The 24954-nt window shown below is 66.9% G+C and overlaps 3 protein-coding genes across 4 annotated transcripts; 1 reads left to right on the forward strand and 2 right to left on the reverse strand.

Moving 5' to 3' along the window:
• Positions 1-73: 73 nt before the first annotated feature.
• On the reverse strand, positions 74-5423 carry LOC119564655 (lysophosphatidic acid receptor 6). Its single transcript, XM_037887658.2, has 2 exons — positions 3690-5423; positions 74-2092 (listed from the first exon to the last, which is right to left on the reverse strand). Exons 1-2 carry the CDS (start codon positions 4026-4028, stop codon positions 1004-1006), a joined length of 1428 nt encoding a protein of 475 aa, XP_037743586.1. The 5' UTR covers positions 4029-5423; the 3' UTR covers positions 74-1003.
• Positions 5424-7091: 1668 nt separating this feature from the next.
• On the forward strand, positions 7092-13494 carry COPS6 (COP9 signalosome subunit 6). The gene is made up of 10 exons (XM_037887647.2): positions 7092-7249; positions 8028-8153; positions 9525-9656; positions 10421-10509; positions 11213-11275; positions 11787-11834; positions 11931-12045; positions 12177-12269; positions 12507-12607; positions 13281-13494. Exons 1-10 carry the CDS (start codon positions 7162-7164, stop codon positions 13419-13421), a joined length of 996 nt encoding a protein of 331 aa, XP_037743575.1. The 5' UTR covers positions 7092-7161; the 3' UTR covers positions 13422-13494.
• Positions 13495-16636: 3142 nt separating this feature from the next.
• On the reverse strand, positions 16637-24876 carry MCM7 (minichromosome maintenance complex component 7). 2 transcript variants are annotated; one of them, XM_043537098.1, is made up of 16 exons: positions 24762-24876; positions 24612-24697; positions 23563-23642; positions 23241-23405; positions 23029-23153; positions 22696-22876; positions 21721-21858; positions 21370-21519; positions 21031-21145; positions 20598-20729; positions 20335-20418; positions 19771-20164; positions 19605-19688; positions 18344-18512; positions 17575-17684; positions 16637-17209 (listed from the first exon to the last, which is right to left on the reverse strand). In XM_043537098.1, the coding sequence occupies exons 2-16, from the start codon at positions 24640-24642 to the stop codon at positions 17002-17004; spliced, it is 2166 nt and encodes a 721-aa protein (XP_043393033.1). In that variant the 5' UTR covers positions 24643-24697; positions 24762-24876; the 3' UTR covers positions 16637-17001. The 2 variants fall into 2 exon arrangements, with proteins under 2 accessions (XP_043393033.1, XP_037743505.1); XM_037887577.2 differs by having other exon boundaries at positions 24612-24767.
• Positions 24877-24954: the final 78 nt, after the last annotated feature.

Raw genomic sequence — 24954 nt, forward strand, 5'->3', positions numbered from 1 at the left:
GCCTGTGCTGAGCCTGAGGTGTTGTGAGGCGAATCCGGGGGGTGTTTGCGCAGGGAGGGATGGGACATAGGAAGATGGAAACGTTGCTTTTACTTGGCAGGAAAGTGCAAAATGTACAAAAGAGCCAGCACAGGGGGAGCAGGACACAAATACACAACAGGGGAGGTTCCACGACTCACATGTTCCCCGCCAGCCGTTCAGACGCAAATCGCACATCCCAGGATCACACACACATACCCCAGCACCCCGCACAGGGTCACGCGCACACATACACACACAGAGCATTGCACAACGCAGCATCGCACATCTCAGCACCCCACACAAAACCCAGCACCCTGCAGTGTCGTGCACACACACAACTAGCTGCAACTGCCCCAGACATACACAGCTGCCTCCCTCCACCCCAAGACACACAAATGCCAGTGTCCCCCAGTGCCCCCTGCCCAGGGTTTCTCTCTCTCTTTCACACACACAGACACACACCTAACGGGCAGATACAACCCTCCCGAGTCACACCTTTCCTCACAGGACAGTCCCACACAGTGTCACAGCCAAGGAGATGCAAGCTCAGCCGTTCACAAGGGTAAAACACACACACGCTCCTGTAACACGCACACAGACTCACACCCTGGTGCACACAGTCACACTTATCACACCCACAGGCTCCCTCCCACGCACGCACACACAACGTCCGTTCAATCTGGTGAGATCTGATGGTCCCGGCAGGCGTGAACAAGGGAGAGACGCCGACCCCTCGGTCTTTGGCACGTCTGTGCGCTCGCTCACACACACACGGCTGTGCGCACACGTAATACTACACGGACGTACACACCCATGTAACACTGTTCACCATCCCTCCCTTCTCCAGCAGCAGAGAACCCAACATCGATGCTCCGGGGGAGGGTAACACTGAGAGCTGGGACGCAGGGCCCCAGGGTCCATGGCGCAGCAAGCGGGGGGAGTCCATTGGTGTTTCCCCATGACCCGAGCACGGGGGGACCCTTCAGGCCCCTCCACGGGTGCCGTGGGACAAGGTCACTGTCTCGGCGTGGGCTCCCCGGGAGGGTCCACTGTCCAGTGCCTGCAGCCCTGAGCCCTGGGTGTCCCCGGAGGCAGCCGGCCGCCCCCAGCAGCACCGGCCTCTGCAGGGCGGGCTCCAGGCGAAGCGCTCGGCCGCGCAGTAATAGACCAGCGGGTCCAGGCAGGCGTTGAGGCTGGTCAGGGCCATGGTGACACGCCGGGCGGCGTAGGTGCCGCGGAGGAGCTGGCAGCCCTCCAGCACCCCCAGCCGCCACAGCGTGTGCACCACCTGGGTGACGTGGTAGGGGGCGAAGCAGAGCAGGAACACCGCCAGCACGACCAGCACCGTGCGCAGCGCCTTGCGCCGGGCAGCCCGCGAGCCGGGCGCCATCCCCGGCGTCTCCAGCAGCCGGCGGGCGATGAGCGGGTAGCAGACGCCGATGAGCGCCAGGGGCACCACGAAGCCCACGGCGGCAGCGAAGAGGCTGACCCTGGAGATCCGGCCCTTCCAGGAGCCGCTGGAGAAGTTCTCCAGGCAGGCCAGGCGCCCGTCGGGGAAGGGGCGGGTCAGGGGGCCCCGCAGTGTCAGGTAGAGCACGGCCACGGCCAGCAGGGCCCAGATGGCCAGGCAGCTGGCCACGCGGTAGAGGGGCCGGCGCAGGCGCAGCGAGCGCAGCGGGTGCACCACGGCCACGTAGCGCTCCAGGCAGATGCAGGTGAGGAAGAGGGAACTGCCGTACAGGTTGGCGTAGAAGAGGGAGCCGGTGATCTTGCACAGGGCCTCCCCGAACACCCAGTCGTTGCGCAGGGCGTGGTAGGCCACGCGGAAGGGCAGGGTCAGCACGAAGATCAGGTCGAGGGACGCCAGGTTCGCCAGGAAGATGTTGGCCGGGGCGGTGGCCGTCCGGGTGCGCAGGAAATACCAGAGCACGGAGAGGTTCCCGGCCAGGCCCAGCACGAAGACCAGGCTGTAAACCACGGGGAACAGCACGTACTGGAAGTCGGCCTGTTCCCCGCAGCCCGTCTCGTTGGGGGGCAGCGCCGAGGCGTTCGCGGCCAGGATCCAGCGAGGCTGGGAGGGAGGGAGGGAGGGAGGTTAAAACCCACACAGAGCTCGGCCAGCCCTCACTCCTGACCCGCAGCCCAGCCCAACCCTGCCCCCAGCTCTGCCGGCGCCCCTCACTCCCGACCCACAGCCCAGCCCAGCCCTGCCAGCCCAGCCCTGCCGGCGCCCCTCACTCCTGACCCGCAGCCCAGCCCAGCCCTGCCCCCCAGCTCTGCCGGCGCCCCTCATTCCCGACCCACAGCCCAGCCCAGCCCTGCCACCCAGCTCTGCCGGTGCCCCTCACTCCCGACTCTACGGTTGGCTTTGTGCAGTTACACGTCGGCTGGGGCCTAGGAATCTCCTTGTTTGCATCCCAGCGCAGGGTCCCCGGGGGGGGGGGGGGGGGGGGCTGTGTCCCAGGGGGCCCCGTTAGCGCCCAAGAACTGAGCTCCCCCCCACCCCCATGTGCAGGCAGGGGGCTGCCCCTGGATCCCAGAGCCCTGGGAAGAGCCCGGGAGGGAGCTGCAAAGGAGGATGCTAGGAATGCCCAGGGTGCAAGGGGAGGGGGTGGCCTGGCACCGAGGAGCGGTGTCGCAACCCATATGCTGCTTAACGGGATCTGCACCCTGCTGCGCACACAGGCGGGGCTGCCCGCTGCGGGAGGGGAGGAGGCCAGCAGGGACCGGGGGTCAAAGCCAGGCTGCGATGGGATGGGCAGGAAGAAATTTGGGCGCCAGCTGGTAGAGTGAGTTCCCTCTGCCTGCGCCAAACCCCCCATCACCTGGCTGCCCACAGGACTCCTGGGTTCTCTCCCCAGCTCTGGGAGGGGAGAGGGGGCTGGTGGGTTAGAGCAGGGGGGCTGGAAGCCAGGACGCCTGGGTTCTCTCCCCGGCTCGGGGAGGGGAGCGGGGGCTGGTGGGTTAGAGCAGGGGGGCTGGGAGCCAGGACGCCTGGGTTCTCTCCCCGGGTCTGGGAGGGGAGTGGGGGTCTCCTGGGATAACTCTGGATGTTGTCATTCTCCATATAACCCCGCCCCCCCCCCACACACATCCTGTTTTAAACCCTGCTCAGCCCCATACCCAGTGGCAGCGGGGGTGGCTGAGGGGTGAAATGAGCTGCCCTAGGGACAGAGATTCCCGAGCCTGACTGACCCCCGGGACAGGACACCCAGGGGGGTCAGGATGCAGGGGATGGGGTGACCCCCCACCATGTGTCAGTTCTGGGGTAACCTGCCCCCAGGGGCCCTCTCCTTCCCCCACTGCATCCCACAACCCCTTGTTCCCATAGCAGGATGAGGGAACCCCAGCCCCCTTCTCCACCATGGTGCCTCCCTCTGCCCTGTGTCCCCCAAAACTTCCCACTCTCTGCTCAGCCTCTCAGCACCTGGGTGGGGCCCCACAGCAGGAGCAAGCTCCCCATGGGTGGGACCTGCCCTCAACCCTTCAGAGGACCCCTTCCCCCCCCAAGTGTAACGCAGCCCCAGGCATCCCTCCCTTCTCCCAGCTGTCCTAGATCCAGGGATCCCCTGCCCCAACCCAACCCTTCCCCACCTGTCCCAACCAGACCATCTCCCCCGCCCCGGACCCAGGGAGACCCATCGACCCCCAGAGTGGCTTTGACTCACCCCGTCCATGGGAACCAGGATCCTGCGGCTTCTCTGGGGAGAGTCCAGGCTCAGACAAACTGGGCTGCTCGACCCGCCTGTCCAGTTATGCCCACCCCCTGCCAGGGTGGAGGCCCGGGAGGGATGTGGGGGGGGAAGTGAGAACACCCTAATCCCGCCCCTTAGCCAGGGAGGAGGTTCCCCAGCGGGGAGGGGAGAACACCTTAACCCTGGGCAGACGATTTGCCTTGGAGGGGTGGGGGCTGATCCCCAATAAGACCAGCCCTGGGGGGCTGCAAGGGGTCCCGGCAAGTTATCGCTTGGGGGTCCCTGTGTTTGGGGCGAGGCTGCTGGCTCCATGGCCGAGGGGCACCAAGTCTGTCCCTGGGCATCTAGTGACCCTGCTGTTCCTGGAGCCGGCAGCTCCTCTCCCTTTGGGGTGAAAGCCCCCCCAGGGAGGGGGGCCTCAGCCGATGGGCGTTACACCTACATACAGACCAGCTGCTGTCTGCCACTCCCCCCCCCCGACTGAACACACACACACAGGCACACTCTCAGCTTCCCGCTCACTCACATACACACACACGAGACACAGACACAAATGCACACTGATGCACTGCACACACACTCACAGCCGTGTAAACAGACACCCTCGCACCATAAAAACCCACACACACTAACCCAAACACACAAAGGCACATGCACGCGCACACCCCCCCCGCAGTTCAACACATTCATACCCTTTCTTCCTGCACACCCTCTCATGCACACACGATACGCCTTCACTCACACCTACGCCCTGTACACCTTACACACTTGCACTGACACCTGCACACCTCTGCTCACACCCACGCACGCCTTCCCACTCAGCCTGACACACCCAACCTGCGTTTTGCTGTCCTTTTCACCCCTCCCCCAACGTGGCACAAATTATTTTTGGCCGATTTGCCCGCAGGCCGGGCCAGGGGAGCGGGAAGCCCCCGTCTTGTGCCCGGGGCAGGGTGGGGGAACGGGACTGACGGGAAACAGCCGCAGGGCTGGGAAATTCCCATTATTAAGTAATGATTGGTTGCAAAATGCTTCTGAGACCAGCTTCCTGCTGCTGTGGGTGTGACATTGCGGTGGGGTGGGGGTGAGTGTGGTATGTGACTGTGGTGTGGTCGCACGTGAGATGTGAGGGGGCGGGCGTGAATGTCATGTGATACGTGAGATGTGTGGGGCTGGGTGTATCAGGAGGGGGGGTATGGCTGTGAGCGGTACTGTACGTGAGAAGTGGGCGTTGGGTGTGAATATGGTGTACAACAGTGACGGTGGCCTGCGTGTGTGTGATTGTGATGTGTTGTGTGTGAGGGTGTGGCGTGTGCATGATCGTGGTGAGGTGCCGTGTGTGGCAGGTGTGTCCAACCCCAGGGGTGTTGCGCAACGTGCTGTGCGCGTGCGACATGTTGTGCAACACGCTCTGTGTGCACGACGGGTGGGCGTGCGACGTGTTGTGTGTGTACGTGCAACGGGGTGTGCGACGTGTTGTGCGTGAGTGACGGGGTGTGCGACGTGTTGTGCGTGAGTGACGGGGTGTGCGACGGGGTGTGCAACGTGTTGTGTGAGAGACAAGGTGTGTGCGCGATGAGGTGTGTGCGCACGTGCAACGCGTTGTGCGACGTGTTGTGTGTGCGTGACGGGGTGTGTGCGCATGCAACGTGTTGATGTGATAGGGTGTGTGCAGGAGTAGGAATGGGAGGGGGCCCGGGAGGGGGAGCAGGGGGGCCCGGGGGTTGTGCAGGGGGGGGCAAGAGAGGGAGCGAGGGGGCGGGAAGGGGAGTGGGGGGGGGGGGCCCGGGGCCAGAAGAGTCCGGGGGCAGTACAGAGGGGCGGCCCGGGGGGGGGGGTCTGGGGGCAGGAGAGGGAGTGAGGGGGGCGGTGCTGGGGGTGGAGCAGGGGAGGGTCTGGGGACGGAGCCTGGTGCCGGGGGGGGGGCGGGAGGAGGAGCCCAGGGGGGCAGGAGAGGGAGCGAGGGGGCCGGTGCCGGGGGCTGTCCTGGAAGTGGGAGGGGCAGGGGGAGCGGGAGGGTCCGGGGGGGTCTGGGGGCAGGCAAGGGAGCGGGGAGGCGGTGCCGGGGGGGGGGGCCCGGGAGGAGGAACGGGGGGGGCCGAGGGGGGGAGCAGAGCAGGGCAGTGCCGGGGGGGGCACAGAGCGGGGGAGGCCTGGGGGGGCAGGAGAGGGAGCGAGGGGGGCGGTGCCGGGGGGGCCTGGGAGCGGGAGGGTCCGGGGGCAGTGCAGAGGGGTGGCCCGGGGGGGGGTGTCTGGGGGCAGGCGAGGGAGCGAGGGGGGTCGGTGCCGTGGGGAGGCCTGGAAGGGGGAGTGGGGGGGCTGCGGGGGGGGGGGCAGAGCAGGGGGGCCCGGGAGGAGGAGCGGGGGGGGCAAAGCAGAGGGGGGCCCGGTGGGGAGGCAGAGCGGGGGGGCCCAGGAGGTGGAGGGGGGGCAGAGCAGGGGGGGTCCGGGGGCGGGAGGAGGAGCGGGGGGGCGGTGCCAAGGGGGGGCAGAGCAGGGGAGGGCCCGGGGGGAGGCAGAGTGGGGGGGGCAGTGAAGGGGTGGGCCCGGGGATGGGAGGAGGAGCGGGGGGGGCCCGGGGGGTGGAGAGGGGCCGCGGGGGGGGGGCAGAGCAGGTGGGGCGGTGCCAGGGGGGCCCGGGGACGGGAGAAGGAGAGGGGGGTAGTGCCGAGGGGGGCAGATCACGGGGGGGCCCGAAGGGGAAGCAGAGTGGGGGGGCCCGGGGACGGGAGGAGGAGCGGGGGGGCCGCGGGGGGGCAGAGCAGGGGGGGCGGTGAAGGGGGGGCCCGGGGTGGGAGGAGGAGCGGGGGGGCCGCGGGGGGGCAGAGCAGGGGGGGCGGTGCCGAGGGGGGGCGGAGTGGGGGGGGCGGTGAAGGGGGCCCCGGGGTGGGAGGAGGAGCGGGGGGGCCGCGGGGGTGGCAGAGCAGGGGGGGCGGTGCCGAGGGGGGGCGGAGTGGGGGGGGCGGTGAAGGGGGCCCCGGGGTGGGAGGAGGAGCGGGGGGGCCGCGGGGGTGGCAGAGCAGGGGGGCGGTGCCGAGGGGGGGCGGAGTGGGGGGGGCGGTGAAGGGGGCCCCGGGGTGGGAGGAGGAGCGGGGGGGCCGCAGGGGGGCGGTGCCGGGGGGGGGCAGAGCACGGGGGGGCCCGGGGGGGGGCCCGTTCCCAGCCGCCCTGCGCCGGGGCGGGAACCGAAGCGCCGCACGTGAAGCATCGGTTCCCTCCACGCATGCGCGGGGCCGCGGCGCAAACTCCTATGGCCACAGGAGCTCTAACCTTTGCTAATGCGCATGCTCCGGACGCCGGCGGCCTCCCGCCCTCGCACAGCGCATGCGCCAGAAGCTGGCGCGCGGGGGAGGGGGCGGGGCTCCCTAAAGCGGCGGCCGTAGGGCGCAGGCGCAGAGCGCAGGGACTTGGCTACGGCGGCCGCGCCGGGACAAACGGCGTCAAGATGGCGGCGGCGGCGGCCGGGGCCTCCTGCTCGGCGGCGGGGAGCAACGGGGGCTCCGGGGCCGGCGGGATGGAGGTGGACGCGGCAGGTACCGGCCCGCCCCGGGCGGGGCCGGAGGAGGCCAGCGAGACCCCGCCCCTCCCCTCGGGCCCCGCCCCCTCAGGAACCCCTCCGCGCGCAGACCCCGCCCCTCCCCTCGGGCCCCGCCCCCTCAGGAACCCCTCCGCGCGCAGACCCCGCCCCTCCCCTCGGGCCCCGCCCCCTCAGGAAACCCTCCGCCCGCAGACCCCGCCCCTCCCCTCGGGCCCCGCCCCCTCAGGAACCCCTCCGCGCGCAGACCCCGCCCCTCCCCTCGGGCCCCGCCCTCTCAGGAACTCCTCCGCGCGCAGACCCTTCCTCTTGGGCCACGCCCCCTCTGGAACCCTTCCGCGTGCAGACCCCGCCCCCTCCCCTCGGGCCACGCCCCCTCTGGAACCCCTCCTCGCGCAGACCCCGCCCCCTCCGAGGTCCCTCTCGCCCCGCCCCTGGGGACCCCCGCCTTCTCAGAGGCCCCACCCCCTCCTTTCCCCTCAGGCCCGCCCCAGAGTGGCCTCGTGCGGGCCACGCCCCTTCCAATAGGCCACGCCCCCTACGAGACTCCTCCCCTTCCCCTTGTGCCCAGCCCCTGAGAGACCCCACCCCCTCCCTTTGGGGCCCCGCCCCTCTCATGGGCCTGCCCCCTTCCCCTTGGACCCACCCCCCCGCCCCAGTCTGCCCTCGAGACCCCCCCCGAGGGGCAGGGTCTCCAGTGGGGCTCACTGCCCCACCCCAATTGTTTCCCTCCCCCCAGCCGCCCCCCGCCCCGCTGACCGCGTTGTCCCCCCCAGTGCTCCCCACCGTCATGGCGTCGGGCGTGACGGGCAGCGTCTCGGTGGCCCTGCACCCGCTGGTGATCCTCAACATCTCCGACCACTGGATCCGCATGCGCTCGCAGGAGGGGCGCCCCGTGCAAGGTACCGGCCTCCTCGCCCGCCCCGCTCCAGCTCCCGGCGGCCCCCGCTCCGGCAGCCGCCAGCCCGGGGCCCCCCGGACGCAGGCCAAGCCTCCCGGCGGCCCCCCGCTCCGGCAGCCGCCAGCCCGGGGCCCCCCGGACGCAGGCCAAGCCTCCCGGCGGCCCCCCGCTCCGGCAGCCGCCAGCCCCGGGGCCCCCCGGACGCAGGCCAAGCCTCCCGGCGGCCCCCGCTCCGGCAGCCGCCAGCCCGGGGCCCCCCGGACGCAGGCCAAGCCTCCCGGCGGCCCCCGCTCCGGCAGCCGCCAGCCCCGGGGCCCCCCGGACGCAGGCCAAGCCTCCCGGCGGCCCCCGCTCCGGCAGCCGCCAGCCCGGGGCCCCCCGGACGCAGGCCAAGCCTCCCGGCGGCCCCCGCTCCTGCAGCCGCCAGCCCGGGGCCCCCCGGACGCAGGCCAAGCCTCCCGGCGGCCCCCGCTCCTGCAGCCGCCAGCCCAGGGGCCCCCCGGACGCAGGCCAAGCCTCCCGGCGGCCCCCGCTCCAGCAGCCGCCAGCCCCGGGGCCCCCCGGACGCAGGCCAAGCCTCGCGGCGGCCCCCCGCTCCGGCAGCCGCCAGCCCGGGGCCCCCCGGAAGCAGGCCAAGCCTCGCGGCGGCCCCCCGCTCCGGCAGCCGCCAGCCCGGGGCCCCCCGGACGCAGGCCAAGCCTCCCGGCGGCCCCCAGCTCCGGCAGCCGCCAGCCCGGGGTCCCCCCGGACGCAGGCCAAGCCTCCCGGCGGCCCCCAGCTCCGGCAGCCGCCAGCCCGGGGTCCCCCCGGACGCAGGCCAAGCCTCCCGGCGGCCCCCAGCTCCGGCAGCCGCCAGCCCGGGGTCCCCCCGGACGCAGGCCAAGCCTCCCGGCGGCCCCCAGCTCCGGCAGCCGCCAGCCCGGGGTCCCCCCGGACGCAGGCCAAGCCTCCCGGCGGCCCCCAGCTCCGGCAGCCGCCAGCCCGGGGTCCCCCCGGACGCAGGCCAAGCCTCGCGGCGGCCCCCCGCTCCGGCAGCCGCCAGCCCGGGGATCCCCCGGACGCAGGCCAAGCCTCCCGGCATGACACCCGGCTGGGTCCCGTCCCAGCGCTGCTCTGAGGACCCCACCCCCTGTTCCCTTCACAGCTGCTCTTGGGAGTCAGGGCACACCTTGCCCCTAGACCTCCGGTCCTGCCGGGCTGTGGGGGCATCTGCTGCTTAAGGCTGCATTTGTGCCCCGCACCCCCACTGAGCCAGGGAGGGAGGGTCCAGCCGGTAAAGCAGCGGGTTCCTGTGTTCTGAGGGTCCAGGCCCGTGATTCCTGTCCCGAGAGGGTCCTGGCTCCCCATGACACCCCTCCACCGTGTCTGCCAGTGATCGGGGCGCTGATCGGGCGGCAGGAGGGCCGGAACATCGAGGTGATGAACTCCTTCGAGCTGCTGTCCCACACGGTGGAGGAGAACATTGTCATCGACAAGGAGTACTACTACACCAAGGAGGAGCAGTGTGAGTGCGCACGGGGGGGACGGGGGGCTGGTGGGCCGAGCGGCTCTCCCTCCCTGAGGCGACTGCATGGGCACAGTGCGGAGGGGCCTGGTGCTACATGGCAGCAGTATCAGGGCCTGGCAGGTGGAGTAGGAATGGGGGTGTGATGCTTTGGCAGGGGGTCAGTGTGTAACCAGGGCGTAGCGGGCAGGGCAGGGAGGGGATTTTACCTCTGCACACAGTGTCCAGTCCCGGTGTCCGCGTTTTAAAAGGGGGTCAGGAAGGAGCCACGCTGCTGCTTCGGAGGCTGGGGAAATGTTCTCCAGTGAGACGCTTACCCCACCCGGCCGGTGTTCTTTGTCAGCAAGCAGACGGGGCTGATTTGGTGATGGTACGAAGACCCTTCATGGGGAGAAAGGTGACATGGGAGAAGGTACACCAGGTACGAAAGGGCTCTTTGAGCATGAGTAGAACAAGAACCGGTGGAAGCTAAAACCAGAGCAGTCCAGGTTAGAAAGAGGGGGCAGATCCCCAGCCGGGAGGGTGAATCCTGGGGCACGGGGGATTCTCAGTCTGGTGATGGTTCCAGGCCAGGCAGGAGGCTTTTGAGCCAAACACGACGCGGGGGAACTGGGCGAGAGTCTCTGGCCTGCAGAGCTCAGACTTGAGGATCGAATGGGCCCTGCTGGCCTGACTGTCTGTAGAGCCCTGAGTTGCAGGAGCGGGTGGGGGCTGGGATCTGCCCCCCCCCGCTAACCGTGTTCCTCTCTTCCTCCACCACCCAGTCAAACAGGTCTTCAAGGATATGGAGTTCCTGGGCTGGTACACGACGGGTGGCCCCCCGGACCAGTCTGACATCCACGTCCATAAACAGGTCAGCCCCCACTCCTCTCACAGAGCTGGGGAGAGAACCCAGGAGTCCTGGCTCCCAGCCCCCCCTGCTCTAACCCATCAGCCCCCACTCCCCTCCCAGAGCCGGGGAGAGAACCCAGGAGTCCTGGCTCCCAGCCCCCTCTGCTCTAACCCATCAGCCCCTACTCCTCTCACAGAGCTGGGGAGAGAACCCAGGAGTCCTGGCTCCCAGCCCCCCCGCTCCCCTCCCAGAGCTGGGGAGAGAACCCAGGAGTCCTGGCTCCCAACCCCCCTGCTCTAACCCACCAGCCCCCGCTCCCCTCCCAGAGCCGGGGCGAGAACCCAGGAGTCCTGGCTCCCAGCCCCCTCTGCTCTAACCCATCAGCCCCTACTCCCCTCCCAGAGCTGGGGAGAGAACCCAGGAGTCCTGGCTCCCGGCCCCCCCGCTCTAACCCATCAGCCCCCACTCCCCTCCCAGAGCCGGGGAGAGAACCCAGGAGTCCTGGCTCCCAGCTGCCCCCACCCGCCCGCCACTAAGCAATAGCGGGAGCTGCCATTTCAAAGTCCCAGAGTCCCTCTGACCCCACGTGGCAGGGGAGGGACCCTCCTACACCGGGGGTCTTTGGTGGAGCCCCTGGGTGCTGGCAGCCTGTGTGCAGTGGGGGGCGGGGCGGGGCCTGACATTGACACGCACCATGCTCATGGTCGCCTTTCCCCGAGCCCAGGTGTGCGAGATCATCGAGAGCCCCCTCTTCCTGAAGCTGAACCCCATGACCAAGCACACGGATGTGAGTACCCCCCTCCCCCCCACTAACAGCCTGATCCAGAGGGGGCTGCCTGGGGCCCGGTCAGTAGGGGAAGGGAAACCAGCCCCCCACCTGCCCCAAGGAGTGAAGTCTGGCTCGAGGGCGTCTGTCCTCCCTGCCCCCTGCAGCTTTGGCTGCGTACGGAATTTCCCTTCACTTCCTGTCTCAAACCACCACTCAGTAGCCCTTGTGCCCCACCCCAGAGGGGCCATGTCTCAGTGTCAGGTGAGGGGTCCCTGTAGAACCAGCCCCCACGTCTCACCCCAGAGGGGCCACGTCTCAGTGCCAAGCGAGGGGTCCCCGTATGAACAGCCCCTGCGCGCCCCCCCCCCAGAATAAGTTGCATCTCAGAGCTGGGTGAGGGGTCCCCGTATAATCAGCCTCGTACCTCACCCCAGGGGGGCCGCGTCTCAGCCTGTCCTACCCCTCTCGCTGTGGGGCGAAGGGCGTCTGTGTGCAGTGTATCAGGGTATTTCTTGCTCTCTGTCCCCAGCTGCCAGTCAGTGTCTTTGAGTCAGTGATCGACATCATCAATGGAGAGGTAAGTACCTTCCCCCAGGCCCCCCCGGCTGTGCGTGTTCCCTAGGGGGAGGGGCTGGTTCCGGCCCAAAGCCTCCTGACCCCCCCTTGCCCCCAGGCCACCATGCTGTTTGCGGAGCTGACCTACACACTGGCCACAGAGGAAGCAGAGCGCATCGGGGTCGACCACGTGGCCCGAATGACGGCGACCGGCAGCGGGGAGAACTCCACAGGTGAGCCGGGGGGGGGGGGGGGTAGGGGAGGACTCCCCAGGGGTGCGCGTGCAGGGGACACTGGAGATGGGGGACTTCAGGGGTGAGTCGCCGGGGGGCGGAGCCTCCTGACCCTGCCCTATCTCTCCCAGTGGCTGAGCACCTGATCGCCCAGCACAGCGCCATCAAGATGCTCCACAGTCGGGTCAAGCTCATCCTGGAGTATGTCAAGGCCTCAGAGGCAGGTGAGGGCCCGGGCTGCGCGCCTCGACCCCCACTCCCTCCCATTCCGTTCATCAGGGCCCCCCATTAGCTCCAGCACCCGCCTGGTGCGTCGGGGCCCTGGGCTGCGCTGCCCCCTTAGCTCTGACGCTGAGCCCATGGCCCTGGTGTGTCAGGCCTGGGCTGCCCCCCACCCCCCGCCAGGTGGGGCAGGGTCCCTGGTGCTGCCCCCTTTAACTGTCTCTCCCCTGCCCCCCCAGGCGAGGTGCCCTTCAACCACGAGATCCTGCGTGAGGCCTATGCCCTCTGCCACTGCCTTCCTGTCCTCAGCACCGACAAGTTCAAGACCGACTTCTATGACGTGAGGGCGGGCTGGGGCATCTGGGCTGGGGGGATGTTTGTGGTGGGGCGGGCAGGGGGCTGGGTGTCTGGCGTGGGGGCGAGCAGGGGTTGGAGGGCGTCTGGGCCGGGGCAGGCAGGGACCGGGGCGGGAGCATCTCTGCTGGGGTTGCTGGCAGGTGGGAAGCCGTCTCCCTAGTGCTGGGGAGGGGAGGCTGGGGGGGCAGGAAGCCGTCTCCCCAGGGCTGGGGAGGGGAGGCTGGGGGGGGGGGGCAGGAAGCGTCTCTCTAGTGTGGGAGGGGAGGCTGGGGGGCAGGAAGCCGTCTCCCCAGGGCTGGGGAGGGGAGGCTGGGGGGGGGGGCAGGAAGCAGTCTCCCAGGGCTGGGGAGGGGAGCTGGGGGGGGGGCAGGAAGCAGTCTCCCAGGGCTGGGGAGGGGAGGCTGGGGGGGGTGGGCAGGAAGCAGTCTCCCCAGGGCTGGGGAGGGAGGCTGGGGGGGCAGGAAGCAGTCTCCCAGGCTGGGGAGGAGGCTGGGGGGGCAGGAAGCCGTCTCCCCAGCGGGGGAGGGGAGGCTGGGGGGGCAGGAAGCCGTCTCCCCAGGGCTGGGGAGGGGAGGCTGGGGGGGCAGGAAGCCGTCTCCCCAGGGCTGTGGGGGGCCGAGAGCATCACTAACCCCCTTGCCCTCCCTCCCCCACAGCAATGCAACGATGTGGGGCTCATGGCCTACCTGGGCACCATCACCAAAACCTGCAATACCATGAACCAGTTTGTCAACAAGTTCAACATCCTGTACGACCGGCAGGGCATCGGGCGCCGCATGCGCGGGCTCTTCTTCTGAGCCCTCGGCCCGGGGGGCGCGGCCCCCTCCCGGCCCTCTCCCCTCCCCGCCAATAAACTCCTGCTGGAGCGACGCTGGCGCCTGCTCACTGCTGCTCCGGCCACGGGACGGGCTGGGGGCTCTGCTGTGCGGGGGGAGGCTCCCCCGGCCTCACCCCGCCCCTGCGAAAGCAGGTTACAAATCGACACCCCAGCCTGCCGGCGGCGCCCTCCCCTTTTATGTGTCACAAGGGTGCAGCGAGGGGATGCTGGGCTGGGGTAGCTCCAGAGAAAGGGCAGGGGTCAGGACTCTCAGGCTCTATTCCCTGCTCTGGGAAGGGAGTGGGGGCGGGGAGCCCGGACTCCTGGGTTCTCTCCCTGGCTCTGGGAGGGGAGTGAGGGCTGGTGGGTTAGAGCAGGGTGGGGGCTGGGAGCCAGGACTCCTGGGTTCCCTCCCCGGCTCTGGGAGGGGAGTGAGGGCTGGTGGGTTAGAGCAGGGTGGGGGCTGGGAGCCAGGACTCCTGGGTTCTCTCCCCGGCTCTGGGAGGGGAGTGAGGGCTGGTGGGTTAGAGCAGTGGGGGCAGGGAGCCCGGACTCCTGGGTTCCCTCCCCGGCTCTGGGAGGGGAGTGGGGGCTGGTGGGTCAGAGCAGGGGGGTTGGGAGCCAGGACTCCTGGGTTCTCTCCCCGGCTCTGGGAGGGGAGTGAGGGCTGGTGGGTTAGAGCAGTGGGGGCAGGGAGCCCGGACTCCTGGGTTCCCTCCCCGGCTCTGGGAGGGGAGTGGGGGCTGGTAGGTCAGAGCAGGGGGGTTGGGAGCCAGGACTCCTGGGTTCTCTCCCCGGCTCTGGGAGGGGAGTGAGGGCTGGTGGGTTAGAGCAGTGGGGGCAGGGAGCCCGGACTCCTGGGTTCCCTCCCCGGCTCTGGGAGGGGAGTGGGGACTGGTGGGTCAGAGCAGGGGGGCTTGGAGCCAGGACTCCTGGGTTCTCTCCCCCGCTCTGGGAGGGGAGTGGGGTCCTCGTATTCACCTTGATGTGTGCTGTAGCTGCGTTGGTCACAAGCAATGAGGGATACAAGGGGCAGGAGATCGTATCCAACTAACCTCTGTTGAAGAGAGAGGCCAGCTTTTAGCTCGCGCAGCCCTTCCTCAGGCCGGGGCACTGCTCTCAGAGTGGCCACCTTGGGTAGAGCCGGGCCACTGTGAGGAACTGCCCCACACTGAGGCATCGCGGGAGGAGGTGTTAGAATTGATAAATCCAACACAAATGAGTCACCTGGACTGGAGGGCAGCCCCTAAGCCTTCCGAAGGAACTCAAACAACAAATGCAGAACCACTACCTGTGGTGTGTAATCACACATTTAAACCCACTTCTCGACCAGCTGAGTGGCCAAGAGCTCACAGGACTCCTGTTTTCAGTCTAACTTCAGTCCCAGGCCCAGTGGTTATTACTACACCAAAGACCAGTATTATCAGACAGAGATGAGCATAACTTGTTGGGGACAAGCTGTTTGAGGGGATCAATAGGCACGTGGACAAGGGGAATCCAGCGGATGTAGCGTACTTAGATTTTCAGAAAGCCTTTGACAAGGTCCCGCACCAAAGGCTCTTACGCAAAGTCAGCTGTTGTCGGATAAGAGGGAAGGTCCCCTCCTCGATCAGTAACTGGGTAAAAGAGGAAATAAAGGGTAGGTATAAATGGTCAGTTTTCAGAGTGGAGAGAGGTGAATAGTGGTGTCCCCCAGGGGTCAAGCTGTGACCACTCAAGAAAGAGATCTTGGAGTCATTGGGGATAGTTCTCTGAAACGATCCACTCAACATGCAGTGGCAAACAAGCTACCCCTATGTTAGAAAGGAATAGCAAGATAGTAAATATCATGTCACTATAGAAATCCATGGTAGGCCCCTGCCTGGAATATTCGGTGCAGTTCTGGTCGCCCCATCTCTGAAAGGTTATATTAGAAATGAAAAAAGGTAGAGAGAAGGGCAACAAAAGTTATTAGAAGTATGAAACAGCTTCCGTATGACAAGAGATTAAAAAGGCAGATAGGATAGAGGTCTATAAAATCACAGTGGGTTTGGAGACAGTAAATAAGTGTTATTTACTCCCTCTCATAACAGGAACTAAGGGTCACCCAGTGAAATTAACAGGCAGCAGGTTTAAAACACACAAAAGGAAGTATTTCTTCACCCAATGCAGTCTCAACCTGTGGAACTCCTTGCCCCAGGATGTTGCAAAGGCCAAGACTATAACAGGGTTCAAAGAAGAACTAGGTAAGTTCCTGGAGGACAGGTCCATGAACGGCTATTAGCCAGGATGGCCATGGCTGCAACCTCCTGTTTTGCGTGTCCCCAGCCTCTGACTGCAGGAAGCTGAGAGTGGACAACAGGGATCACTCGGTACCTGCCTGCTCTGTTCATTCCCCGAGGCTCTGGCATTGACCACGCTCAGTGGACAGGACCCTGGGCGAGATGGACCTGACCCTGTTCTGCTGTAGAAGTCATCCAGGGGGAGGCAGGACCAAGCAAACCTGGACCGGCCCTGACAGGTGTTTGGCCAACCTGCCCCTACCAACCTCCCTTGGAAGCCTGTTCTGCAGCCGAACTCCCCTTAGAGATGGAGAGTGGCTGCCAACATTGTGTGCGTGTGTGTCTCCACCATAGTTGTACCCCCTTGTGTATTTATCCTCACCCCACCCCCCACTGGACCATGCCGTTCCCCCCACGGTAGAGCTGAGAACGGAGAAGTGAGGTGTCCACGCTCACCCCCAGCTCTCAGTCCCAGGCGAACATCTTACACCCAGGCCCATCCTTGCGCTCCTCGCTTCTAGCCCCTGTCTAGGGCTTTCACCCAGTGGGGCTGAGAACCAGGATGCCTGGGGTCTAGGCCCTGAGGGGTGATGCAGGGAGCTACAGCCAATTCCCTCAGCGTAAACAGAGCCACCACCCGGCCCCTTCAGACCAGAACCCAGCAGTACTGGGTCTGGCACGGGGCTTCAGGCCTGCAGGCGGGACGGAGCTGCTTTGCCCCACAGAGCAGAGAGGCTGGGCTCAGCCCTGCCCTTCAGGGAGATGGGGTGAGGTGCTCGCTCGCCCGCCAGCCTGGACAGGAGCTGCCTGGTGAGATGGGCCCCCATCTCTGCCCCCAGCTTCACAGCCCCTGCTGGGAGGCCATGCTCACACCCCCCTGCTGCCCCCCCAACCCTGCTACCAGCTCCTCACCCGCGGTCCACCTGCAGCGCTGTAACATACAAACACTGGTTTATTGGTAAGAGAAAAAGCCGAACAAGTCGCCTTTGCAATGACAGGGAGCCCCGGGCAGGAGTCCCCTCGACACAGGCCTGGCCTCCCCCACCCCTTCGGCACAGAACAGGGGCCCATGGGGCACCGCCCCAGCTCCGCGGGGGGCTCTGGGACCAACTGTACCCCAGAACCTGGCACGGGATGCGCACCCCAGGGAGGCTACGCATCTCCCCCCCACTGCAGAGGGCTGAAGCCAGCTACCACATGAAGGGGGGCCCCCTGCTTGGGTACAGCCCAGCCCCCGGGGACGCAGAGCGAGCTGGGCTCAGCCGGGGGCAGGGATCTCCCCTCCTGTGCCCCACAGGCTCAGATGAAGGTGATGCGGGTCCGGGCCTGGTTCACCTGCCACACATTCAGCTCCTCGTACTCGTCCAGCGCGGCCTGGAACTGGGCGGGGGTGAAGCCCTTGGAGACGCAGCGCTGCTCGGCCTCGGCGTAGCGCACCGAGCGCCCGCCCGCCCCGCCCGCCAGCTCCCGCACGGCCGCAAAGATCACGTCAGCCGCCCGCTGCGTCCTGGGGAAAGGGGGAAATTGTCAGCGCTGCCCCAGTCCTGGCGCCAGCCTCCGGCCACACCCCCCCCTCCACTGCCAGCCTCCATGAACCCCCTCCTGCACTGCCCCCAGTCCCAGCCTCGGGGAACACCCCCCCACAGAGATCCCATCTGCTGCTTCCTTCGGACTAGGGGGGGTGGGGGAAAGGAAGAGAGACAAATGGAGCCATGGGAACACCCCACTCCCTGAGCAGGAACGTGCCCCTATTCCAGAGCGCCCTGCCCCTAGCAGAACCCCTGGATGTGTGTGTGTGTGGGGAGGAGTCTTAGGGGACGGGAGCCCTGCCTCGGCGTGTCAGCATTAGGGGGCACGAACCCCGCGTCTCACCTGGTTTGCTGACCCTTGTCCCCCAGCAGTGAGTCCTTGGACATCTCCATGAGCCGCATGGCTTCATTCACGTCCTCCTTCTCCACCACATCCACCAGCCGCAGCCGGGCCTGGAGGGGAGGCGGCACGGGGAGGGCGTCAGCTCTGCCCCAGAGCCCAGGAAATGCTTGACCGCCAGCGCCCGTCCATCCCCAGCGCACTGCGCCCGCCCCGGCAGACTGAGATGAGGGGCAATGCCCCGGGCTGTTTCCAGCTACTGACCCAACCCCTGCCAATCCCGAGCCGCTCAGCCTGGCGGGGGCTCCACCCCCACCCCCCCGGGGGAGGGGGCCTGGCCGCTGCATGACCCGAAGAGCAGCCCCAGGGCCCCTGGGTCCCTCCCTGCAGCCGAGAGGGGTCCCCCCGACGGGGCGTCCGGGGGGCTCGCGAAGCGCTGACTCGGCAGTAGACGGCTGCCCACGCTACCTGCACGAACAGCACTTTGGAGCCTCTGGGACTGGCTGGGGGGGACGGGACGAGCGGTTCCTGCTCCAGGTGGCCAAGCCCCAGCGCCGGGCACCTCCCTCTCTGCCCTGCCCCTGGCCGCAGGCTGGCCGGCCGGGGGGGGAGCCTGCCGACGCCAGTGGCCCCCCAGAGCTGCAAGCCCCCACACTGCAGTAGCACACAGACGCCAGCTACCTGCACTGTCAGCACTTTAGCCCTGTGGAGCCGGGAACGACACTGCCCCCGCCCCGCCCCCTCCCTGCCCCGAGCCGGGGCGGGGGCTCACCAGGGCGCTGGCCAGGCGCAGGATGCCCAGCAGGGTGCGGGCCGAGGTGAAAGTCGTGTCCTTGCTGGCCCAGGCCTCCTTGCGCATCTCCACGTAGGCGGCTGTGATGTAATCGGCCAGCGCCTCCGGCACGGCCGGCTGCTTCCGCTTACACATGTTGATGTAGCGCCTGGGGAGGGGCAAGATGGGTTATGTGCGGGGGGAGGGGGGGAGAATCTGCCCCTCCCCAGCAGGATGCACGGGGCAGACCTGGGCGTAGAACCCTGGCTCCCAGCCCCCCACTCCCCTCCCAGAGCTGGGAAACGTAAGAACGGCCAGACTGGGTCAGAGCAAAGGTCCATCCAGCCCAGTGCCCCGTGCCAGAGGCCCCAGAGGGAACGAACAGAACATGGAATCAAGTGACCCATCCCCTGTCGCCCATTCCCAACTCCTGGCAAACAGGGGCTAGGGACACCATCCCTGCCCATCCTGGCTCATAGCCAATGGCTGGACTGTCCTCCAGGAACGTATCTAGTTCTTCTTTGAACCCTGTTATAGTCTTGGCCTTCACAACATCCTCTGGCAAGGAGTTCCACAGGTGAAAAAATACTTCCTTTTGTTAGTTTTAAACTTGCTGCCTATTAATTTCATTGAGTGTCCCTAGTTCTTTTGTTATGAGAAGTAAAGAACACTTGCTTATTTACTTTCTTCACACCCATCATGATCATATCCCCCCTTAGTCGTCCCTTTTCCAAGCTGAAAAGTCCCAGTCTTATTAATCTCTCCTCATACCGCAGCCATTCTACACCCCTAATCATTTCGGTTGCCCTTTTCTGAACCTTTTCCAGTCCCACTAGATGACTTTTGCGATGGGGCGACCACATCTGCACGCAGTATTCGAGACCTGGACGTACCATAGATTTATAGAGAGGCAACATGATATTTTCTGTCTGATTATCTCTCCCCTTCTTAATGATTCCCCACATTCTGTTCGCTTTTTTGACGGCTGCTGCACACTGAGTGTATGTTTGCAGAGAACTATCCACAGTGACTCCAAGATCTCTTCCTTGAGCGTTAACAGCCAATTTAGACCCCATCCTTTTATAGATATAGGTAGGATTATATTTTCCAGTGCACACTACTTTGCATTCATCAACATCCCCTCCCAGAGCGGGGGAAATATCTCAGGTGTCCTGGCTCCCAGCCACCCCCCCCGGCTCCTCTCCCAGAGCGGAGGAGAGAACCCAGGAGTCCTGGCTCCCAGCCCCCACCAAGCTCTCACCTCATGAGCTTCATGTCAAGCTGCTGGAAGGTGCAGGGTGGCTGCCGGCTGTGCTGATGGACGTAGGTGATGTGCTGGGCCAACCTGCAGGGGCGACACACGTTAGCACTGCTGCCCGGACGCCCCACCCCGGCCCTGAGTGGAGAGGGGCCCACCGGGCTCTCACCGCAGGTCGTTGTCCCGGTCGGGCCGGTCCTGGATCAGCCAGAGCAGGTCGAAGCGGGAGAGCAGGGCCGCCGGCAGCTGCACGTTCTGCTCCAGGCTGCGCTTGGGGTTGTAGCGCCCGTAGGCGGGGTTGGCGGCCGCCAGGATGGCACAGCGGGCGTTGAGGGTGGCCAGCACGCCCGCCTTGGCGATGGAGATGGTCTGCTGCTCCATCACCTCGTGGATGGCTGTGCGGTCGCTCTCCAGCATCTTGTCGAACTCGTCGATGCAGCAGATACCCTGGTCGGCCAGGACCAGCGCCCCACCCTCCAGGGCCAGCTCCCCCGTCACCGGATCGCGCAGCACGGCGGCTGTCAGCCCCACGCCCGACGAGCCGCGCCCCGTCGTGTACTGACCTGGGGAAGGGGGGGAGGGGGGAAGAGATGGGAGTCGGAGGGTCACAGCCCCAGGGTCCCCCTCCCCACCACTGCTGGGAAGCCCCTGGAGGATGCACCTGTGGGGTCCTGAATGCCCCCCCCAGCTGGGCCCCAGTGCCCCCTAACCCCTGGGGTGGGGTGTTACTCACTGCGGGGGGCCAGGCGGTCGATGTACGAGAGTAGCTGGGACTTGGCCACGCCCGGGTCACCCATCAAGCAGATGTTGATGTTCCCTGGAGGAAGACGGCGAGGAGCTGGGTTAGCATCAGAGCAGGCCCCCCCCCCCCCCCCCCACAGGATCGAGCGCCCCCGAGACCCACCCCTAGACACACACACCCCCGCAGCGCTCCTCCCCCGCAGCCTCCCTGAATTTCCTCACCCCGGGGATCCGTCCCCGCCACCTCAGACTCACCCCGAATCTTCATGCCCCGGGGGTTGCGGTCCACACCCCCCACCAGCAGCAGGAGCAGGGCCTTCTTCACGTCCTCGTGCCCGTAGATCTCGGGGGCGATGGAGGCTGCCAGCTTGTCGTAGAAATCCTCCTCTGCACACAGCGGGGTTGGGGGAGTCATCAGGGCTGGGGGGTCCTTGATCCATGATTCCCCCCCGCCCCCCCAACCAGGCCAGGGTGTGGGGGCTGCTAGCAGGAGGGGCAAACAGCGCTATACAGAGGAGATCTCACCCACGAGCAGGCCCTGTTCCTCCTCCGTCAGCTGCCCCGCACTCAGCACGCCCAGGGGCTGGCAGGAGGTGCCGCAGGGCCGTGGAGTTGGCGTGGCTCCCTGGGGGCGGGCGGAGGGAGAGGGCAGGGGATGAGCAGGGCTATGGGCAGGGAGAGGGGTCACCTGTGATCTGGCGCAGCTCGTCCTCCGTTAGCTCCCCTGACCCCAGCTCGTCCTCCTCGCTCTTGTTCATCTTCACAATGCGATGCGCCTCCAGGTAGGTCTCGGAAATCAGCCCCTGGGGGGAGCAGGGGGCGCGTCACTCCAGGCGACCTGCCCAGCCAGGCCCAACCCAGGCAACCGCCCAGCACCCACCCATGGGGTGAAAGGTTCCCCTCCCCTCCATCCCCCCAGAACTACCCTCAGCAACCAGCAGGGACGCCTGGCCCAACCACCTCCCTTCCACTCAAGCCCAGCCCCCCTGATCTGGCCCTGCCCCCCACCCTCCTCTCCCGCTCTCACCTGGGCCATCTGCCGGAAGCCAGCTCTCAGCAGGGGCAGGAAGACGCCGGTGATGCTGACGTGGTCCCCGGGCTGGGCCAGCCTCGTGTTCTCGCCGTGCACAGCCACGCTGATGGAGCGCGGGAGGTGCCCCACCGGCACCTGGTCGCTCTGCACGGGGGAAAGAGTAGGAAAAAAGTCAGCCCCGATCCAGCTGCACCCCCCATCAGGGGACCAGCCCCCCGACTCTGGCAGAAACCCCATAACCAAATGGGGGGGCACGTCAGGGAGCCCATATCAATCTTTGGGGCCCCCAGTTCCATGCCCCAACTCCCCTCCCCAGCCTGGAAACCCCCCTCACCCCCGACTCACATGCTCCTGCATCTTCAGCTCCTGAAACTTAATGAACTTGGAGCCGCGGCTCTGCAAGTAGAGACGTCCCCCAGAGCGGTTGGTCTGGCACTCCTGGCTTGGGCACATGATCAGCGGCATGAAAGTTGGGGACTGGATCTGGGGGCCAGGGTGGAGAGAGAAAGAGGGTCAGCCACACACCCCCCCACCCGGTGTCTGAACAGGGGACTCGGATGCTCCCCCACGCCCAGGTGGGGGGGTATGACAAACTGGGAATGTTTGTAATTATTTAATGAGGCCTATACTTGCCTCAGTTTCCCCTGGGGGTTACCTGGCTACCCACTGAGGGAAAGGGGGTTAAGTTTGCTCTGAGGGCAGACTGAAAGACACAGGTGTGCGTGTCACCTCCTGGTCTTGGGAGAGGAAGCAGCCTTGGTTAAGGAACTGGATGAAACAGACCCAAACCCACAAGAGGGCCAGAGACACAAATGCAAGGGCCAGTGACTGAGCAGAGACCCCAGCTGAAGAACAAAGGCCGGGAAGGTGGGAGGTGAGGGAGAAGTGCTGGCGTCTGGCCAGGAAGGAAGTCAGAGACACTCTGAAAATGGGGATCCCCTAAAGCCTGGCTTGGGGAATTGCCCTGGGCTGAGCAGATCGCACGACGCTTCACCCTTCTGTTCTCTGTGCTAAACCCCGGACCTCCCGTGCTGGGTCCATTGCCTTAAGCGTCGCTGTCAGCACTGGCTGGGGCGCGCTGGTCGCTGCAGAACAGACATGTCTCTCCCAAGGCTCAGTCTCCGTTTGACTCACTGACCAGAGCTCATGGAGGCGGTGAGGCCGCGTGGCTTCCCCTGGAGGCCCCTGAGGGGTCCGGCACGTCAAAGAGGTTCCCCCAAGAGACCGCACTGGTCCCGTAGCTCCGTGACAGGACGCTTGGCCCCGTCAGCTTCCCCCAAGCTGACAGACAGGCGGCAGCTCCACTCCCCGCCCACTCACCGGCTGGTAGGTCTCTGCTCCGCACTGGTCACAGCTGTAAGTGGCCACCACCATCATGGGCTTGACCTCGGTGACCCGGGTGACGATGCCGCGGACGGTGACCAGCTTCCCGATGCAGTCGGCCTTCACGTCCCGGATCACGCGGGCCTTGGAGCCCGACGGGGCCTTGAAGTACAGCTCGCTGGGGCAGGAGGGAGAGGCAGGGAGTTAGAGACGGGACGGGGTATTTAAGGGACCCAGAGCCCAGCTCCCTGCGTGGGGAGGGCTGGGAGATCCAGGGGCCTAGAGGTGGGGGCAGGGAGCCAGAGATGTCAGAGAACTCCAGGCACTCACAAGCGGCGCAGCAGCTCCGGGGGGTACTGGTTCTGGGGCCTGTGTGTCTCCCCTGTGTCCCGGCCACGCTGCTCCAGCATCAGCCGGTGCTCGATGTACACATCTAGGACGTCCTTGTTTACCACCTGGGGGGCGGACAAGGGCTCTGTGAAGCGGGGGCATGGCCCCGGCCTCCCACTCCCGCCCCGGCCTCTCTCCCTAGTGCCCCTCACCTCCCGCTCCTTGTGCTGGGGCAGCAGCTCGTGCACAGCGTCGGCGAAGAGGCGGCCGTAGCGCTTGGCGTTCTCAGACACGGCGTCCACCAGCTCGGGGTCCTCCTCGGCCACCTCGTCCAGGTCAACGTACAGGGCCACCTGCTCCCGGTGAGCCAGAGACACCTGCGGGTGCGGGGCAGGGAGGGGTGCTGGGCTGAGCTGCGGGAGACCCACAGCTGCCTGCAGCACCCCCTGCTGGGACGGAGGATGGGGAAGCCGGGAGCTTTGGGGCAGGTGGGGGGTGTTGTGGGGTGGGGGGAGGAGGGGGGGTTTCCCTCACCAGCTGGTCCCGATACGGGAACTCCTTCTTGCCGAGCTCGCCATCCCGGAAGAATTCCTGCAAGAAGCGCTTCACCTTCTCTGAGGGGGGAGAGAGAAAGAGAGAGAAAGTCAAGCCGGGGACCCCCCCATGCACCGATTTGCCCCCCCACTTCCTCCCAGCAACCCCCACACTGGCACCAACCCCCTCAAACCTCCCAGCAACGGCCTACTCCACACCCAGCCCCTCAACGCCCCCTCCCTACGCCAGCCTCCCCCCGCGGCACCCCCCCACCCTCCCTGTACCGACCCCAATGTGCCCCCCATCCCTCCTCCAGCCCCCCACCTCCTGCTGCAGCCCCCCTCCCCAGCCCCCCACCTCCTGCTGCAGCCCCCACCCCCCAACGCCCCTCCCTACACCAGCCTCCCCCCACCGCACCCCCCCACCCTCCCCGTACCGACCCCAATGTGCCCCCCATCCCCCCTCCAGCCCCCCAGCCCCCCCACGTCCTGCTGCAGCCCCCCCTCCCCAGCCCCCCAACGCCCCTCCCTACGCCAGCCTCCCCCCGCGGCACCCCCGCACCCTCCCTGTACCGACCCCAATGTGCCCCCCATCCCTCCTCCAGCCCCCCACCTCCTGCTGCAGCCCCCCCTCCCCAGCCCCCCCCAACGCCTCTCCCTACACCAGCCTCCCCCCACGGCACCCCCCCACCCTCCCCATACCGACCCCAATGTGCCCCCCATCCCCCCTCCAGCCCCCCAACCCCCACCTCCTGCTGCAGCCCCCGTAACCTCCCTGCCCCAGCCCCTCCCATGGGTCCCCCCCCCCGTCCCGTGTAAACACAGCGGCACGCGGAGCCGGCGCGCGCCCGGATCCCTCCGCGGACGGACACGGTTGAGCCGGGAGCGGAGGCTCCGCCGTGACGTCACTTCCGGGGGGATGCCGCGTCCCGCCGCGCGGGAACCGGATCCCCCGGCCGCCAATGGCAGCCCGAGGCCCGCCCCCTCCTCCGGCTCGCGGCCAATGGGATCTTGCCGGGCCCCCGGGCCGGCCGCGTGGGCACCACCCACCTTTCTCCGCGGCGTAGTCTCTGGGCGCCATAGCGCGGGGGGAGAGTCCCTCAGGTCCAGTCGGCCCGTTGGCTACGGGTCCCCGCCGGCTACGGGTCCCCGCTGGGGTCCGTCCCGGCCGTTCGCGGCCCGCTGGCTACAGGTCCCCGCTGGGGTCAGTCCCGGCCGTTCGCGGCCCGTCGGCTACGGGTCCCCGCTGGGGTCAGTCCCGGCCGTTCGCGGCCCCCTGGCTACGGGTCCCCGTCGGGGTCCGTCCCGGCCGCTGCCGCCCAGCACCGCTCCCGGCTCTCGCTGCCGCCGCCGCCGCCGCAACCAAAAGTGGCGCGAAACTAGAGACCCGCCT

The sequence above is a fragment of the Chelonia mydas genome, chromosome 28 (genome assembly GCF_015237465.2).
Source record: "Chelonia mydas isolate rCheMyd1 chromosome 28, rCheMyd1.pri.v2, whole genome shotgun sequence".
Classification (NCBI taxonomy): Eukaryota; Metazoa; Chordata; order Testudines; family Cheloniidae; genus Chelonia; species Chelonia mydas.

Coding starts and splice junctions, on each gene's coding strand:
- LOC119564655 (XM_037887658.2), bottom strand. CDS start 4,028: ATGGAGCCAGCAGCCTCGCCCCAAACACAGGGACCCCCAAGCGATAAC. Junction 2,093..3,689: donor TCCTGGTTCCCATGGACGGG/GTGAGTCAAAGC, acceptor CCTCCCTCCCAG/CCTCGCTGGATCCTGGCCGC.
- MCM7 (XM_043537098.1), bottom strand. CDS start 24,642: ATGGCGCCCAGAGACTACGCCGCGGAGAAAG. Junction 23,154..23,240: donor CCCAGCACAAGGAGCGGGAG/GTGAGGGGCACT, acceptor TCCGCCCCCCAG/GTGGTAAACAAGGACGTCCT. Junction 18,513..19,604: donor CTTGACATGAAGCTCATGAG/GTGAGAGCTTGG, acceptor GCCCCTCCCCAG/GCGCTACATCAACATGTGTA.
- COPS6 (XM_037887647.2), top strand. CDS start 7,162: ATGGCGGCGGCGGCGGCCGGGGCCTCCTGCTCGGCGGCGGGGAGCAAC. Junction 12,046..12,176: donor CAGCGGGGAGAACTCCACAG/GTGAGCCGGGGG, acceptor TATCTCTCCCAG/TGGCTGAGCACCTGATCGCC. Junction 12,608..13,280: donor TCAAGACCGACTTCTATGAC/GTGAGGGCGGGC, acceptor CCTCCCCCACAG/CAATGCAACGATGTGGGGCT.